An 18797-nucleotide genomic window follows, 5' to 3' on the forward strand; every position below is an offset into this window, starting at 1 on the left:
CTGAGTGGTGAAAATATATTTCTAAGAATATATCCAATCTTACATCTGTCTGTTTGTCCATATTCTTGTGCCATCTGGACCTGAAGCTTATTGTCCCTGTTGTCATATTATTGAAAAATACCAATACACATACCTGAAAAAAACCCTACATGAATGCTACATGTTTAAAGATTCAACAATTTCAAATTTTGCGACTGAAATGTTTTGCAGTGAATTAGATGCTTTAAAAGAAAGGAAGTAAAGTTTTGTCTCCATGCCCCCCCCCCCCCCCCAGACGTCCCAGGACTCGTCACCGACCTGAAGCCCGTGGTCGTCACCCGTAAGATGATCTTCCTGAACTGGGACGACCCGGTGGACGACGGCGGCAGCGACCTGACCGGCTTCATCGTGGAGCGGAGAGATGCCAAGATGCACACCTGGAGGCAGCCGGTGGAGACCATCTCCTCCAAGTGCGAGTGCAGCGGCATCGTGGAGGGCCAGGTGTACATGTTCCGCGTCATGGCCAAGAACAAGTACGGCGTGGGACCGCCCTTCGAGCTGGGACCCATCACGGCCGTCGACGCGCAGGGTGAGGAGACGTTAAAAACAGATATGAATTCTTTATTTGGGTCGCATTTCAGCTCCAGCGTTTCCTCTCTTTCATTCGGTAGAAAACCACCACTGCTACAGAAAATGGGAAATTGAAATAAGAGTATAATTTAGCTGAATTTTTCTAGTATTAGTGTGTTTATTCTGATAAAAACATTTTAGCACTGCAACCTGCAGTAGAGACATTCCTGGCAGGAACGGATAAGGAACCAAAACTAAACATTTAAAATCAGTAATTTGGGTACAATTAGAGGGGAAACATGAGTTCTGTTGTAAATTCATTGAAGTCCTGTCTAACCCCCCCCCCCCCCCCCCCCCTCCCTCCCCCGCAGCCCCCCCCTCCTCCCCGGAGAAGTTCCACTACACGGAGCGGACGAAGAGCTCCATCTCGCTGGCCTGGAGGCCGCCGCGTAACGACGGCGGCAGCCCCATCATCGGATACGTGGTGGAGAAGAAGCGTCACGACGAGCCGGCCTTCACCCCCTGCAACGCGGAGATGTGCCCCGACCTCAGCATCACGGTGGACGGCCTGGACGAGGCCTGGATGTACGAGTTCAGGATCAAATGCGCCAACCTGATAGGAGAGAGCGAGCCGACCAACCCGCTGAGCGTGGTGATCCAGGACGACGAAGGTACGGCTCGGTCCGGACCGGCTCGCTGCAGCGTCTCCATCTTAACAAAGCATTTAGTTCGTTATTGAGTCATGAAATCAGAGTTTTCTTAAAATAAGTGAAAAAATCTGCGTATATACTATGATATACATGCACATATTGCATATGCAGAGATGCTTACAGGATTCCTAAAGTTTTGAAAAGTTTTGAAATTAATTAAATCATTTCCAGGTCTTTGAGAATTGCACAGTACGTCTGGAGAAGTTTGGAAAAGTAGAGTAGCCAACAGTATTTTCTTTATCCATTTTGGGAGTTAAAAAGCCAACATGTCTCAGCTGACACGCCTTCGTCACGCCTTCTCCCTGATGAAGGCGTGTTAGCGGAAACATGTTGAGTTGCCTCTTGAATACACATGTTGTTTTTTCCCAAATAAAGAGCGTCTTCTTCTTAGTGCTCACCCACTGGAGCCTGTCTCCTCCTTCACTGATGTATTTCCCGTCATCCTTCCTCTCCTCCTTCCTCTCCTCCTTCCTATCCTCCTTTCTCTCCTCCTTCCTATCCTCCTTCCTGTCCTCCTTCCCGTCCTCCTTCCTCTCCTCTTTCCTCTCCTCCTTCTTATCCTCCTTCCTCTCCTCCTTCCTATCCTCCTTTCTCTCCTCCTTCCTATCCTCCTTCCTGTCCTCCTTCCTGTCCTCCTTCCTCTTCTCTTTCCTCTCCTCCTTCTTATCCTCCTTCCCCTCCTCCTTCCCGTCCTCCTTCCTCTCCTCTTTCCTCTCCTCCTTCTTATCCTCCTTCCCGTCCTCCTTCCTCTCCTCCTTCCCCTCCTCCTTCCTCTCCTCCTTCCTCTCCTCCTTCCTGTCCTCCTTCCTCTCCTCCTTTCTCTCCTCCTTCCCGTCCTCCTTCCCATCCTCCTTCCCCTCCTCCTTCCCGTCCTCCTTCCTGTCCTCCTTCCCCTCCTCCTTCCCGTCCTCCTTCCTACCTCCTTCCCGTCCTCCTTCCTATCCTCCTTTCTCTCCTCCTTCCCATCCTCCTTCCTCTCCTCCTTCCCCTCCTCCTTCCCGTCCTCCTTCCCCTCCTCCTTCTCATCCTCCTTCTCCTCCTCCTTCTCATCCTCCTTCTCCTCCTCCTTCCCGTCCTCCTTCCCCTCCTCCTTCCCCTCCTCCTTCTCATCCTCCTTCCCGTCCTCCTCCCTCTCCTCCTTCCCGTCCTCCTTCCCCTCCTCCTTCCCGTCCTCCTCCCTGTCCCGTCCTCCTTCCCCTCCTCCTTCCTGTCCTCCTTCCCCTCCTCCTCCCCCTCCTCCTCCCTGTCCCGTCCTCCAGTGTTTCCTGAGATCCACATGCTGAAGCACTTTAAGGGCGACAGCATCACGGTGAGGAACGGCGAGTCGATCGAGATCCCGGCGGACGTCCTGGGCCTGCCGATCCCCAAGGTGGAGTGGTTCAAAGACGACGTGCTGATCGACAAGCCGAGCGAGGCGCTGCTGCTGGAGACGGTGGAGACGGGCCGCTTGAACTGCAAGACGGCGCTGACCATCCCGTCAGCCAACAGGAAGGACAAGGGCAGCTACACCATCACCGCCTCCAACAACATGGGCTGCATCAGCCACACCGTGTCCGTCATGGTGCTGGGTGAGTCACCGTGCTATATACCATATCGCTATATTGTTATTTTATTTCTTCTAAATTAAATGTTTTAATTTAATTAAAACAGTTTTTCCAAATCCAGTCCTCAGCTCCAAGTTTTTGTTCCAGCTCTCCTTTTGCACATCTGATCCAGTTCAGGGCTTAATGCTGATTGGCTGAGCAGTAGAATCAGATCTATCTGGGGCGCGTTCAGCAGCCTAGCAGGAGGTTTGAAAAGAAAAGATCCTGGAGAAACGGAGACATCCTGTTGCAAAGTTGCATGCAGCCAATGAAAATGCAGAATCACCCTGAACGGGATCAAACGATCCTCAAAAGCTGTTTCACACAGTTAGGAGCAACGTTTTGCACTGTAGTGAAACGGTGCGAGGTTTGAACGAGACCCTGAGAGTGTTTAGATCTGAACTGGATCAGGTGTGAGAGATGGAACAAACACTTACAGGACTGGGCTGGGAAACACTGAATAAAACTCTTTTACTTCATGGAATTTAAACCCCTGACCTCCTCCTCCTCCTCTTCCTCCGCCTCTTCCTCCTCCTCTTCCTCCTCTGTCTCTTCTTCCTCCTCCTCCTCCTCTCTCTCCCCGTCCTCTCCCCGTCCTCTCCCCGTCCTCTCCCCGTCCTCTCCCCGTCCTCTCCTCCTCCTCCTCCTCCTCCTCCTCCTCCTCTCTCTCCTCGTCCTCTCCTCCTCCTCCTCCTCCTCCTCCTCCTCCTCTCCAGACCGGCCTACGCCTCCCAGGAACGTGGCGGTGTCCAACATCAAGGCGGAGTGCTGCTACCTGCGCTGGGACGCGCCGCTGGACAACGGCGGCAGCGAGCTGACCAACTACATCGTGGACAAGAAGGAGGTGGTGACGGAGGAGGCGGAGCTAGAGGAGGGGCAGGAAGCTCCTCCTGAGCCGCAGTGGGAGGAAGTCACCAGCAGCATCATCGAGAAGAGATACGGGGTCGGTCCTCATGACAGTAACATCATCATGATCAGAACAGTTCTCCTACAGGCCTTGAATGTCTTTACATTAAGGTCTTAAAAGTTTTTGAAAATGAAAGGACGGCTTAGAAAGTAATTTGATTTTGACGGATTACAGTGTAGCGCTTCCCATCCTAAAGAAAGTTTTAATATGAAGGATTTCACCAGGATTTCTGGACTTGACAAGATCAGCAGTGAAACATGAAGCCTGTGTGTTGGCAATTTGGAATCCCCGAATTTCCCCAAACAAAACCTTGAGAGTCCTTGAATTTGACGTCCAAGTGCATGTGGGAACCCAGTACACTGCAAAAAAAAATCCTAAAATTAGCTTGATAAGTCTGGAGACAAGATGAAACAACTGAACCAGTCTGCCAGTTTCCGCAACACTGTTAAAACCAAAAAACAAGGCTGCTTTTCAGACAGTGACGACATGTAACTTCTATCATCATATTGATAAACTGTTGTAGTATTTAAATCAAAGGCTTCCATGTTCTCTAACGTTCTGCAGGTGTGGAACCTGGAGACCAATAAGACCTACCTGTTCCGCGTCAGAGCGGAGAACCGGTACGGGAAGTCGGACCCCTGCGGGACGGAGCAGGTGCAGATCATCGACCCGCTCGGCCTCCCCGGCCCGCCGGAGAAACCCACCATCGCCGAATACTGCAAGACCTCCATGACGCTGACCTGGGAGCCGCCCAGGGAGACCGGAGGCTCCATGATCGCCGGATACTGGCTGGAGAAGAGGGAGAGAGGCTCCACCTACTGGGCCCGGGTCAATAAGGGGCCCGTCACCAAGAGAGGCCTGAAGGGCTGGGAGTACCAGGTGAACACATTCAGCCTACATTCAGCCTAAAGTACCCTTAAATTTACACAAAATGTATCCTACATTTACCCTTAAATTTACCCTAAAATTCATCCTAAATTTTCCCTTAAGTAGATTCAAAGTTAGATTTTTTTTTCTCGCTACATATTCTCTATCTGCTCGCTTATATTGATGAAATATTCAAACCCAAGATGGCATTAAGTTTATTGCTGTGCCTTTACATCAAATGGAAAAAATCGATTTGTTTGTGCTTCATTTTCTACTCATCTCCCTGTAACTCAGCCTGACATGTTTGGTATCTTTGGAAACCTTGAGATCTGGACTAGAATCTAAAATAAAGTTCTGTGGGTTTGAACCAAGCTCGGCCACACTACATGAGTTTGTAATGATGGACCCGCCGGCGGGACAGACAGGATGGAAGAGGTTTTAACAGCTGGTCATGGAGAGATCCGAGGTCAACACCGAAAACAGAAATACTTCAAATCAAACTGATCAATTTACCCTCCAACACTCCCATGTTTCTCTACTTTATTCTATTCTGACCAGCGGTTTGCTGCTGTTTGTGTGTCAGTGGAAAGATGATGAGCTCATAGATCTGACATCTAGAAGCTGCAGGTTTCTGCTGCAGGTTTCTGCTGCCGGACTGGAACTTTCCCACATTTGTTTTTGCTCAGATGACAGAAATTGAAACATGGAGACAGACAGTGGAAGAATAGTAAAGTAATGAAGGGTTTGTTCATTGTGTTTTTTCCAGGTGACTCGTCTGATTGAAGGAACCGAGTACGAGTTCAGAGTCGCCGCCTTCAACGCTGCAGGAACTGGACCGTTCAGCGGGCCGTCCGACTCCGCCTTCGCCGTCGACCCGATCAGTGAGTATGACCTGCGGGTCGCTGTCACACTGTGAGGAGAAGCCTGGAGCACCGCTGTATGAACTGGTGCTGTGGAATGTGTATGAAAAGATCATTTAAAAGGGATCAATACTGAGAGACAATCTTGAAGAGTTTCAATCCAAAATTAATTCAAACTCCAGCATTTGAAAAATTGACACCTTCCTCCTACTCATACCTTACACAGTGCAGGAGGTCATTTAAATCCTTTGGTTCCTTACTTGTTTATGATATATTTTATAACCTTTCCTCAGTAAACTTTCTTGGTGCTGCATTCTTGTGCCTTTCTTTTTATTCTTTTTTGTCATTCCATTTATTTTTGTCATTTGTTTTATTACGGTAAAGCACTTTTAACTTGTGTTAAGAAAAGTGCTCTATAGTAAATAAAATGTATTATTATAATCATTATTATTAATTCCTTGGTTGACCAAATGATTGACAGCACTTTTTAAATGTAGGGAATGATGAATTAAGTAAATACATTTGACTTATCCCCCCCAGCTCCTCCCAGCATGCCTGCCGCTCCAGTCGTGGTCGATAAGACGAAGCACAGCGTCTCTCTGTCCTGGAAGCCTCCGGAGTGGGACGGGGGGAGTCCCGTCAAGGGTTACATCATCCAGATCCAGACCGAGGGCACGTCGGAGTGGGCGAGGGTGAACGACCCCGACACGCTCCACCCCTCCACGGAGTTCACCATGCCCAGCCTGCGCGAACTCAAGCGCTACCGCTTCAGGATCATCGCCGTCAACGACATCGGCGAGTCGGACCCGAGCCCGCGCACCAGCGAGGTGCTGGTGGCGGACGTGCATAGTGAGTCGCCCGGTTCATTACACACAAATAACCATACTGCACAAAACACACAGAACTAAAACAGAATCAGAAATGTAGAAACATCAGAGAAGAGAAGAAAAATACTATTCCACAGTTACATAAAAGAACAGTAAATAATGAAATATATTATAAGCTCCATTTACAGCCCATTACAGTCGTTTTCACCTTGTTTATTTTCTCAAAAACGCATTAATTTTGACCTGGACAGCGGTGCATTTACAGCACAATTGTCCATACATCATGATATAAATATCCAAATAAGAGCCATTCCTGAACTGCAAACCCAATAAAGATGAAACCCAGTTCAGTATGACTTGTTAGTATTTCTTCTGTTAATAATGTATTTTGATGTCAGTTCCCAGCAGAGTAAAGTGTGTTTCTGTGACGTTTCTCCAGTGGCGCCGACGATCACAGTCGATGTTGTGGCTGAGGACCTAATATGCATCAGAGCCGGAGATCCAATCAGGATCCCCGCCATCATCACGGGCCGCCCCGTTCCCAAGGTCACCTGGGACTTCGACGGCAAGGCCAAGAAACACAAGAAGAACAAGCTGCACACTCTGCCGGTCGACTCAGAGGTCAGAGGCTGCCGACGCATTTCACACTAAAAACTCTTAACGAGGGAGCTGCCGTCCACCTCGTTATCCCTCTGTCTAGGCAGGAATAAGCTGTAAACTGTATTTGTACAGCAATTTTCAGTGAAGAGTTGTAAAATACTTTACAGGCATAAAACTATGGAAAATGAAAACCTGTAAGATAAATAACCAGACATGACTAAAACAGGAAAATGCAATGAGAATAAAATACAAAAACACAAACCTTCATGTTATATGTGATGTTTGATGATTCAGTCCAAGTGCAGCAGTGTCCTGTGTGCAGACTGAGTCTCCACAGTGAATACCGTCCTCTACAGAAGTCAGTGGAGTTCACTGATAAAGTCTAACAGGTGAACTGTTGTTTCAGATCGAGTCGACGGACACCACCTCCACGGTGACCATCCCCGTCAGCCTGAGGAGCCACTCCGGACGCTACACCATCACCGCCAAGAACAAGTCCGGACAGAAACACGTCAACGTCCGGGTCAACGTCCTCGGTGCGTCTGAAACCGACCAATCACAGCCTCGCACTGTTTAAAGAAGATCACTTTGTAAACTAGAAAAGACATTTCCTGGAGAAAATGTGTGGGCAGCAGCTGGAAGTATAAGAACACCTAACATTAAATGGTTGCTAGGGTGTTACTAGGTTGTAAGTAGTAGCAGTAGTAGTAGTAGGTAGTAGTCATAGTACTAGTAGAAGTTGTAGTACTAGTAGAAATAGTAGTAGAAGTCGTATCAGCAGGGTTGGTGAGTCCAGACTGTGTTGTTGTGTTTTGGTGTCTGGATCCCTGACTGTCTCCTCGCTCCAGACGTCCCCGGACCTCCCAAGGAGCTGAAGGTGACGGACATCGCCAGGACGACCATGAGGCTGATCTGGAAGCTGCCCGACAACGACGGAGGAGAGAGGATCAAGAGCTACGTCATCGAGAAGAAGAGTGTCATTGACAAAGCCTGGACCACGGTACAGACTGCCTGCCTGTCTGTCTGTCTGTCTGTCTACCTGCCTGCCTGTCTGTCTGTCTGTCTGTCTACCTGCCTGCCTGTCTGTCTGTCTGTCTGCCTGTCTGCCTGTCTGTCTGTCTGTCTGTCTGTCTCTCTGTCTGCCTGCCTGCCTGTCTGTCTGCCTGTCTGTGTGTCTGTCTCTCTGTCTGCCTGTCTGTCTGTCTGTCTGTCTGTCTGTCTGCCTGCCTGCCTGCCTGTCTGTCTGTCTGTCTGTCTACCTGCCTGCCTGTCTGTCTGTCTGTCTGCCTGTCTGCCTGTCTGTCTGTCTGTCTGTCTGTCTCTCTGTCTGCCTGCCTGCCTGTCTGTCTGTCTGTCTGCCTGTCTGCCTGTCTGTCTGTCTGTCTGCCTGCCTGTCTATCTGTCTGTCTGTCTGTCTCTCTGTCTGCCTGCCTGCCTGTCTGTCTGCCTGTCTGTGTGTCTGTCTCTCTGTCTGCCTGTCTGTCTGTCTGTCTGTCTGTCTGTCTGCCTGCCTGCCTGCCTGTCTGTCTCTCTCTCTCTGTCTGTCTGTCTGTCTGTCTGTCTGCCTGCCTGCCTGCCTGTCTGTGTGTCTGTCTCTCTGTCTGTCTGTCTGTCTGTCTGTCTGTCTGCCTGTGTCTCTCTCTGTCTGCCTGTCTGCCTGTCTGTCTCTCTGTCTGCCTGCCTGTCTGTCTGTCTGTCTGTCTCTCTGTCTGCCTGTCTGTCTGTCTGTCTGCCTGTCTCTCTCTCTGTCTGTCTGTCTGTCTGTCTGCCTGTCTGTCTCTCTGAAGAGTGAGACCAGCTGCTGTGTTTCCATCAGGGTTCTGAATGCATGAATGCACAACATGAGTTCACAATGGTGGAGCCAGATTCTGTAGACTGACTGTGAGACTTTGTAACTCACAGTCAGTAAAAACACCTGGTTTATTGATTGATTGATTGATTGATTGATTGATTGGATATTGTCTGTGTGGTCTCCAGGTGAACGCAGCGTGTGCCAGCCAGGCCTACGTGGTTCCCGGCCTGCTGGAGGGACAGGACTACCTGTTCAGGGTCCGGGCCGAGAACCGCCTGGGCTTCGGACCATTCACCGTCACCAGCGACCTCGCTAGGGCCAGAGACCCCATCTGTGAGTCCACACACACACACACACACACACACACACACACACACACACACACACACACACACACACACACTAACTCCAACTAGCAAGCAAAGTGTCAAAGATCGAAAAATCATCATTAAGTTACAGTGAAACTACTGAGATTCACTAGTTTGCATTGAAACCTGACTATTACTGAATTATTATTACTCCTCCTCAGACCCCCCTGACCCCCCCACTAAGGTGAAGGTGAACCTGGTAACGAAGTCGACGGTCACTTTGACCTGGGAGGCTCCTAAAAATAACGGCGGCTCCCCGGTGACTCATTACATCATCGAGCGTCTGAGCTGGGACACCAGCGGGAAGGAGAAGGAGACCTGGAAGCAGTGCAACAAGAGGAACGTGGAGGAGCTCAGCTTCATCGTGGAGGACCTGAAGGAGGTCAGGCTCCGCTCTTTACACCTCACGCCTTCCCTGATTGGTTAAAACAGTGGTTGTCAACCTGGGGGTTAGGGTTCATTCATGATCGTGTCTATTCTTTCTGTTTTTTCTCTAATTTTACGATTGATATTTTCTTTATTGGAAATTTTCATGAGCTACAAAAAGAAGACAACATACACTACAAAACATACAATACTGACTGCTGGTGAAGTTGAATCCTCTGACAGAATGTGACTTCACTCTCCAGGGAGGAGAGTATGAGTTCAGAGTGAAGGCGGTCAACGCAGCCGGACCCGGCCGACCCTCCTCCACCGCCGGACCGATGGTCGTCAAGGACCAGACATGTGAGTGACAGACGGACCAATCACAGACTGCTGGGAAACGGCTTCATCCCTTTCAGTTATACATGTAGAAACATTGCATTGATTTTTGTAAGGTTATATTCAGTATTTACATTTGAAGCAAAGTTTTTTTTTATATCGCTGTTGTCGGGTGAAAACCTCGTATCTCCAAAATGTCTTTTAATCAACTTTTCATGAACTAAGAAAAACAGTCTTGTTTTTAGATTTACCACCATGCAATTTTGAGTTTATCTAATTGTTTCCTAAAACCAACGGATCATAGAATTTTCTTAAATCATAGAGGAGCATGCCATCCTTCAACTGAAGTTAAAACATGGAAATCACCAAAATTGGAGTTGCAAAGTTTTCACCCGAAAGCAACAGCATTTACTTAAGGTATTTTTGTAAGTAATGAGTGCATTGGACTTATTAGATAAGGTTATTCAATTATTAAACGTGTTACTTGGGTTCTTTGATCCTTTATATCTACAAATTTACAAGTTTTAAGCTGTTGCTCAGTTTTGATTTCAGATGGGACTTTCAAGATGTTGCATCTAAGCTGTTGCTCAGTTTCTCATCACTACAGTAGATGTTAACCCCTCCCCCTCTTCCCTCTCCAGTCGCTCCCACCATCGAGCTGCGTGAGTCCCTGGAGGGGGAGGAGGGGTGCGACGTCAGCCTGGTGGCCAAGATCAGCGGCTGTCCGTTCCCCTCGCTCACCTGGCAGAAGGCGGCGCTGGCCAAACCCGAGGAGAAGACGGCCGTCCAGTACGACCGGCACGTCAACAAGCTGGTGACGCACGACAAGTGTACGCTCCTGATCCAGCAGTCCAGACGGGACGACAGCGCCCTCTACAGCCTGACCGCCACCAACAGCCTGGGCACGGCCAGCAAGGACATCAAGCTCACTGTGCTGGGTGAGGGAGTCAGGCTGTTGGTTTACTGTGTCGTACACCTTATGATTCATATCTGCAGTTTTTGTACGACTAACACGTGAAGTTGTATTGTGTTACTGTGACCCGTCGCAGCCTGAATTCTCCTTAAATCTCTCTCTCTCCTGATCTTTCCTGTCTCTCTCCACTTTCTCTCTAATAAAGGAAAAAATGATAAAAAAAATCATCTTAAAAAAAGCTAGCTTCAAAGTTAGAAAAGATACACAAGAAACATACTGTATATATTCTGTATCTGCTCATTCCAACGCTTCATTGAATCTGTTTCACACTTAGTAAAATATTCAAATCCAAGACGCCATTTTTTATGGCTGTACCATTTAATAAAATGCAAATAATCTAGATGTCTTGTGCTTCATTTTCTACACATTTCCCTGTAATTCAGCCTGACATGTTTGGTATCTTTGGAAACCTTGGGATCTTGGCTAGAATATAAAATAAATTTCTGTGGGTTTGAACCAAGCTTGACCACCAAACATGACTTTAGAATGATTGAAAAGGCTAATAAGCTTGTTTTCAGCTTGTGTAATTGGCATTTCAACAGTTTGTACCCTAGAAACAAAGAAATTGATGCTAAATGTTTGATTGTCCAAAAATGTGACACAAACCTGTTCCTTCCTCCCCCAGGCCGCCCCGGCCCGCCCATCGGACCAATGAAATTCACTGAGGTGTTCGCCGAGAGGATCGGTCTGTCCTGGAGCGCTCCCAAAGACAACGGCGGATCCAAGATCACTAACTACGTCATCGAGAAGCGCGAGGACAACAGGAAGTCCTGGGTCCACGTCTCCAGCGACCTCAAGGAGTGCGCCTACGTGGTGACGAGGCTGACGGAGAACCACGAGTACGAGTTCAGGGTCATGGCCCAGAACAAGTTCGGCGTCGGACCGCCGCTGACCAGCGAGCCGGAGAAGGCCAGGAACCTCTTCAGTAAGGAAAAGTCCTGCAGCGTCTGCAGTTTTATTATATGAACACTCAAGGCCTTAAAACGTCTTGAATTCACTGCAAAAACGGACATCTTAAGAAGTCATTTAGTCTGTATAGAGTTTTACAATCCTATTTTTCCTTAAACAAAGTGACACATCTTGCCAGTTGGGTGAGATGATGCCATTTCTTTCCAACACAGTTCCACTAGTTTAAGGAATTCTCTAGAAACAAGGCAAGAAACGAGGCAGAAAGAGCAGATCAATCCACTAGTGTCCAGAAAATTCTTCAAACAAATTGATTCGCTTTGGGAAAAACTGAAAGTATCTTACCGCCAGATTCTGACAGATTCTTTCACTTGTTTCAAGAAAAATACAATTTTAAGATTCAATACAATATTAAATGACTTGAAGATGGATGTTTTTTTGCTGAGTAGTTAAATATAGCATCTTTTAAAGTTTTGAATTTATAATAAGTTTTAAATAATATAATATAATTGTAATTACTGCTAAAACAACTCATCCATCTCTTCTCTTCCCTCAACCCTCATAGAGATCAATAACTGATTATTATCTGTTTCCTATAACCACTACATTGATCCCTGACTCCTCTCCCCCCCCCCCCCCCCCCAGCTGTCCCGGGACAGTGTGAAAAGCCCACAGTGACTGAAGTCTGTCTGGAGTCCATGACGGTCAACTGGGAGGAGCCGGAGTATGACGGCGGCTCCTCCATCACCGGCTACTTCATCGAGAAGAAGGAGACGACGGCGAAGCGGTGGAGCCGGGTGAACCGCGACCCGATCCGCGCTGTGCCGGTGGGAAACAACTGGGACGTCACCGGCCTGCTGGAGGGAGCACTCTACCACTTCAGAGTCATCGCCGTCAACGCCGCCGGCAACGGCCCGCCCAGCGTGCCGTCAGACGCTGTGCTCTGCAGAGACCCCATCCGTAAGTGATGAGAGAGTTCGTTAGTCAGAGAGTTCGTTAGTCAGAGAGTTCATTAGTCAGAGAGTTCATTAGTCAGAGAGTTCGATAGTCAGAGAGTTCGATAGTCAGAGAGTTCATTAGTCAGAGAGTTTGTTAGTCAGAGAGTTCGTTAGTCAGAGAGTTTGTTAGTCAGAGAGTTCGTTAGTCAGAGAGTTCGATAGTCAGAGAGTTCATTAGTCAGAGAGTTCATTAGTCAGAGAGTTCGTTAGTCAGAGAGTTTGTTAGTCAGAGAGTTCGTTAGTCAGAGAGTTTGTTAGTCAGAGAGTTCGTTAGTCAGAGAGTTCGTTAGTCAGAGAGTTCGATAGTCAGAGAGTTCGATAGTCAGAGAGTTCATTAGTCAGAGAGTTCGTTAGTCAGAGAGTTCATTAGTCAGAGAGTTCGATAGTCAGAGAGTTCATTAGTCAGAGAGTTCATTAGTCAGAGAGTTTGTTAGTCAGAGAGTTTGTTAGTCAGAGAGTTCGTTAGTCAGAGAGTTCATTAGTCAGAGAGTTCATTAGTCAGAGAGTTCATTAGTCAGAGAGTTCGATAGTCAGAGAGTTTGTTAGTCAGAGAGTTCGTTAGTCAGAGAGTTTGTTAGTCAGAGAGTTCGTTAGTCAGAGAGTTCGATAGTCAGAGAGTTCGTAATTCAGAGAGTTTGTAAGTCAGTGACTTAGTTAGTTAGTCAGTCAGTGAGTTGGTTAGTTAGTCAGGTAATTATTCAGTTTTTGAACCCTTGCCCTGCCCTTTGAGATTAAAAACTATTTTCAGAGAGACTTGGCCAATAAAGTTAGAATCAGTAGTGTTTATTTAAAAAAAGAGTTTAAATGCCAAGCCTCAGATCCTCAGACTGGGCTCTTCTGGCTGTTGACTGGGCTTCGGCTACCAGAATCATTAACTTCCTTTAAATCACTTCTGAACACTTACTTTCATGTGATGTCTTTTATCCTATTAGTTTACTATTATTTTGTTTTTACCCTCTGTTCTTTCAGCTTGTGGTGCCTTCTTGTTTTTACTCTTTACTTTATTATCATTATAATATAATTAAATGTACCTGTGCCTGCTGCAGAGCCGCCCGGCCCCCCCACCCCCAAGGTGATAGACTGGACCAAGTCGACGGTGGAGCTGGAGTGGATTCCTCCTCTGGTCGACGGAGGATCCAAGGTCACCGGATACTTTGTTGAGTTCAAGGAGGTGAACAAGGAGGAGGAGGAGAAGAAAGCCCAGAGGAGACTGCTGCTGAGCGAGGGGGAGGAGGACAAGGAGGCTGAGGTGGAGGAGTGGGAGAAGGTAAAACTCCTCCACATTTATTACAGTTATGAGTTACAGCTGAACAATGAATTGAAAAAAAACAACTCTAATTTATTCAGAGAGAGTTTGGTCCAAACTGGATTTGTGAACAAGTTTCAGAATCAGACTCAAACTCTATATGAATCCTTCTAACATGTTTAAACACTAAGCTACTGAGCGGTTTCCTTACTGGGTTTTTCCTCTCCTTCCCTTTCTAGGCTAAAGATAAGGAGATCAGAGGAACCAAGTTTGTGGTTGCAGGCCTGAAGGAAGGCGGTCTGTACCGGTTCAGGGTTCGGGCTGTCAACGCTGCCGGAGTGGGAGAGCCGGGTCAGGTTTCTGAGCTGATCGAGGTCAAAGACAGGACAAGTAAGAGTCTGATCCGTCTGTCTGTAGGAAACATTTATCCAAACTTAAATACTCATCAGCAGGGCAGGAAACTTCACTGCTACACATTGTGCATGATAATTATTACACTCAGAGCATGATATTATCAACAAAGTGACAGAGATTTAAAGCGTAATCATTATGTGTTATGTATATCTGCAAGAAGAAGAAGAATTACCCATTTTGCGACTAGACAGACAAGGTGCAGCAGGTTTAAACCCGTCGTCTCCCTGCAGTTGCTCCTGAGATGGACCTGGACGCCTCGGTGAAGGAGAAGATCGTGGTTCACGCCGGCGCCACCATCCGCATCATCGCCTACGTCTCCGGGAAACCGGCTCCTCAGATCACCTGGTGCCGCGACGACGCCGAGGTTCCCAAGGAGGCGGTGGTGGAAACCACCGGCATCTCCAACTCGCTGGTCATCAAGAAGTGCAAACGCCAACACCAGGGAATCTACACCCTGAGCGCCAAGAACGAGGGAGGAGAGAGGAAGAAGGCCATCATCGTGGAGGTCCTGGGTGAGGAAACCTGATCCGGGACGCTTTGGATTTCAGTCTGGTTTATTTTCCATTCTGGATTCAATCATTACAGAACAAGGAACACATCATCTGAAAAGGGAAGAGAAAATACATACATAAATGTGAAAAAAAAAGTGACATAAATAAAAAATACATTACAGACCTCCCCACACCACTCTCCAACCCCCCATCCTCTCACCCTCTAAACAAACAAAAAACAAAAACTAAAAACTAATAATAGTGAAGCTCATTTTCTCTCCCTTTTGTTTTCTTAATCAGATCCTTTCCACAGTCTACATTTCTCTTTCGACTGTCTAAAACAGCTTGTTAGCGTTGTTCAGTGACACCAGGGCTTCCTGGGAGTTCTTGCAGCATTTGCAAGCTATCCAACACAAAGTTTATACCCACAAAAATACATAATTTCATCCCACATAACCAAACTGATGACGATACAGAAATCCCGAAACCGGCCCATGACCGGTCGACACTAAATCCTTGTTGGTATTAAATCCCTCCAGACGTTCCCGGGCCGGTCGGTCTTCCCTTCGCCGGAGAGAACCTGACCATCGACTCCTGCAAGCTGACCTGGTATTCCCCCGAGGACAACGGCGGCTCGGCCATCACCAACTACATCATCGAGAAGCGCGAGTCGGACCGGATGGGCTGGACCTCGGTCTCCTACACCGTGACCAGGAACAACGCCGTGGTGCAGGGCCTCATCGACGGAAAGGGCTACTTCTTCAGAATCGCCGCCGAGAACATCATCGGCATGGGACCGTTCATCGAGACGGACAAGATGGTTCTCATCAAGGACCCCATCTGTAAGTCTGAGACAACTAATGCTCATGTATCTCTAGGCTTGGGCCGATATTCAAAATCGCGACATATATATATATATATATATTTTGTGAATATCGCATTATTTTGTGAATATGATTCTCCAATTCATGTAATTTAGAAATTTGATGTCATTTAGAAGAAATAAAATAAAATAGAATACAAAAAAAACCCAGAAAACAACCTTTATAGATACATGGAGATATTAAGACACAGGGAGGGGTTTTGTCCCTTTTTTAATACACTAAATAATAACATAATAACATAATAAGTATGGTGTTCGTTCCTCTCGTCTCCTCCCAGCCGTCCCGGAGCGTCCAGTGGACCTGGAGGTCACCGCCATCACCAAGGACTCCATCTCCGTTTCCTGGAGACCGCCCAAGTATGACGGCGGCGCCGAGGTCACCGGCTACGTCCTGGAGTCCCGTCTGATCGGCAAGGACAACTTCACACGCATCGGCGGAGAAGACAAGCTGATGGACAGAAAGTTCACCCACGGCGGGCTGAAGGAAGGATCCAGCCACGAGTTCCGAGTCTCCGCCGTCAACATGGTCGGACAGGGCAAGTCCTCGTTCTGCACCAAGCCCATCCAGTGCAAGGAGGAGCTGGGTGAGTGACGCACAGCCACAACTTTATTTCTAAAAAAACTTTTCAAGCTGAGACCTCAACACGCTTTCCAACAGTGGAAGTAAGTAGAGCAGTGAAATTAAAAAGCAGAAGATAAAATGTGAAATAAAACAGCCATGATAGAAGATAAAGAGAAGATGGAGAAGATGCAGGTTGTCAGTTTTTAAACAATGTATGAAATATATATGATGTAAAGATTCATGATATTCCAAATACTTTCTTTTGTTTAAAAATTACTGTTTTATATACAGTATGACATGCAAACACTAAATCATTTTGTGATAAGTACAGAAGTTACAGATGGTCAAATTGTTATGGTTCAAGGATATCTATGATAATTTTAATAACTTTAATTTTTCTGTCGTCAGCATAGAGTTTTACATTTTAGTTAACAAGAGACAGTCCACAAAAACAGAGATGTACGAGAGATGTGCGAGTGCAGACAGTATGCAGGTGTTTTCTCTAAATTATATTATTTAAAAAAAGCTGAGATTAATATTTAAACATGAAAACCCCTCCACCAGAACCTCCCATTCTGGACCTGGACTTCAGAGACAGGATGATGGTGAAGGTGGGAGACATGTGCGCGCTGCAGGGCCGCTTCTCCGGCAAACCGGCTCCCACCATCAGCTGGACCAAGAATGAGGAGGAGCTGAAGCCGGAGGACGAGATCAGCCTCCACAGCACCAGCCGCCACCTCAGCCTGACCATCGCTAAGGCCAAGAGGGAGCACAGCGGCTGCTACTGCGTCGCCGTGGAGAATGCCGTGGGAACCCGCAAAGGGGTCTGCACCATCACCGTGGTCGGTGAGTCACCGCCCGGCTCCACCCCAAAACGTGTGAAATTAAGTTTTCACATGTGAAGCAAATACTGCCGTATGTAGTGGCAGGTGAAAACATGAAAACATTTGTTCGTGTAGAAAAAAAACAAACATTACCTATGAACTGAAATGTGAAGTAAAAACTGTCACGTCAGAATACAAATTTGGCAGTGTTGACGGCCCAAAATTGTTCACCAAAAAACACATGTGCTTTGAATTTACATGTGGCTTTTCACGTGACTTTTGACAACGATGGCTAAAAAATAATATTTTTCTGGGTTAAAATGACCTGGAGGATTTTATTTCTGGTTTTCTCCAGAAACCCCCCAGTCTCCATGTTGTGCTGGATGCTGCTGCTCAGTGTGTGATGCTGACTGTGTTGTTTCCCTCCTCAGACCGGCCTCAGCCTCCAGAAGGGCCTGTGGTCTTCAACGAGGTCTACAGGAACTACATGGTGATTTCCTGGAATCCTCCTCTCGACGACGGAGGCTGCGCCGTCTCCAACTACATCGTGGAGAAGAGAGACACCAACAGAGACCTGTGGATGCCCGTCACCTCCTCCTGCACCCGCACCACCTGCAGGGTAGGAAGCAACAAACACTCTGCTGCACACCGAGCCTCTAGAAAAAGTTCCTTTATTTTACATGAAATCAAAAGTTTAGGAGCAAACAACGAGTTTCGCTTCCTGCTTCTTCAGGTTTGCGAAGACTTGGTGTGAGGCAAGAATCAATACTTTGTTTGTTAACAGTGTTTTTTCCTGCACTTGCCAGCACCTTAAAAATCATTTTTCAGTTTTCACAACAACTTCTCTGTGTTGATTGGTCTGATCCATCGCTGACAGGTTAGGTATCATTGAAAACCTGAAAAAGTTATGGAAAATGATAAATATATGATAATATATATATAGAGTTTTGTTTTTTTTCAACTGGTCGGGTTTTTATTATCAAGCTGCTCGTTGATCTAATTACCTTTGAAGGATTCATAACCCAAATAACAGACGGATAACTGTGGCTGCACTGAAATCAGCTGTTTAAAAAAATGAACCATTTGAACACAGACACTTGCAATACCAGTCATGTGAAAGCCGAAGCCTTGGTGTTGATAAAGCCTCCTGCTGTTTGTCTCTTAGGTGCCGAAGCTGATCGAGGGGCGAGAGTACATCATCAGGATCATGGCTCAGAACATCTACGGCATCAGCGACCCGCTGCTGTCCGCCGATACCAAGGCCAGAGACGTGTTCAGTAAGTCAACACACTGCACACCTGACGACACACTGCACACCTGACGACACACTGACAACACACTGCACACCTGACAACACACTGCACACCTGACGACACACTGACAACACACTGCACACCTGACGACACACTGACAACACACTGCACACCTGACAACACACTGCACACCTGACGACACACTGACAACACACTGCACACCTGACAACACACTGCACACCTGACGACACACTGACAACACACTGCACACCTGACAACACACTGCACACTTGACAACACACTGCACACCTGACGACACACTGACAACACACTGCACACCTGACAACACACTGACAACACACTGCACACCTGACAACACACTGCACACCTGATGACACACTGCACACCTGACGACACACTGACAACACACTGCACACCTGACGACACACTGCACACCTGACGACACACTGCACACCTGACGA

At 47.3% G+C, this 18797-nt stretch overlaps 1 protein-coding gene across 1 annotated transcript in view; it reads left to right on the forward strand.

Annotated features, from left to right (window-relative positions):
• The window catches only part of ttn.2 (titin, tandem duplicate 2), a 234276-nt gene that overhangs the window by 137652 nt on the left and 77827 nt on the right, over nt 1-18797 (forward strand). Inside the window, exons 157-181 of the mRNA XM_078286142.1 lie at nt 275-568; nt 921-1220; nt 2519-2827; nt 3559-3785; nt 4314-4628; nt 5383-5497; nt 6017-6325; nt 6743-6924; nt 7310-7439; nt 7752-7903; nt 8881-9028; nt 9225-9445; nt 9693-9789; nt 10407-10703; nt 11364-11663; nt 12290-12604; nt 13689-13813; nt 13874-13909; nt 14128-14278; nt 14533-14814; nt 15333-15635; nt 15955-16260; nt 16803-17084; nt 17494-17681; nt 18228-18339. Coding sequence (XP_078142268.1) covers nt 275-568; nt 921-1220; nt 2519-2827; nt 3559-3785; nt 4314-4628; nt 5383-5497; nt 6017-6325; nt 6743-6924; nt 7310-7439; nt 7752-7903; nt 8881-9028; nt 9225-9445; nt 9693-9789; nt 10407-10703; nt 11364-11663; nt 12290-12604; nt 13689-13813; nt 13874-13909; nt 14128-14278; nt 14533-14814; nt 15333-15635; nt 15955-16260; nt 16803-17084; nt 17494-17681; nt 18228-18339 — 5496 coding nt within the window. The remainder of the gene's footprint in view (nt 1-274; nt 569-920; nt 1221-2518; nt 2828-3558; nt 3786-4313; nt 4629-5382; nt 5498-6016; nt 6326-6742; nt 6925-7309; nt 7440-7751; nt 7904-8880; nt 9029-9224; nt 9446-9692; nt 9790-10406; nt 10704-11363; nt 11664-12289; nt 12605-13688; nt 13814-13873; nt 13910-14127; nt 14279-14532; nt 14815-15332; nt 15636-15954; nt 16261-16802; nt 17085-17493; nt 17682-18227; nt 18340-18797) is intronic.

This window comes from Centroberyx gerrardi, chromosome 10 (assembly GCF_048128805.1).
Source record: "Centroberyx gerrardi isolate f3 chromosome 10, fCenGer3.hap1.cur.20231027, whole genome shotgun sequence".
In the NCBI taxonomy this organism is placed as follows: Eukaryota; Metazoa; Chordata; class Actinopteri; order Beryciformes; family Berycidae; genus Centroberyx; species Centroberyx gerrardi.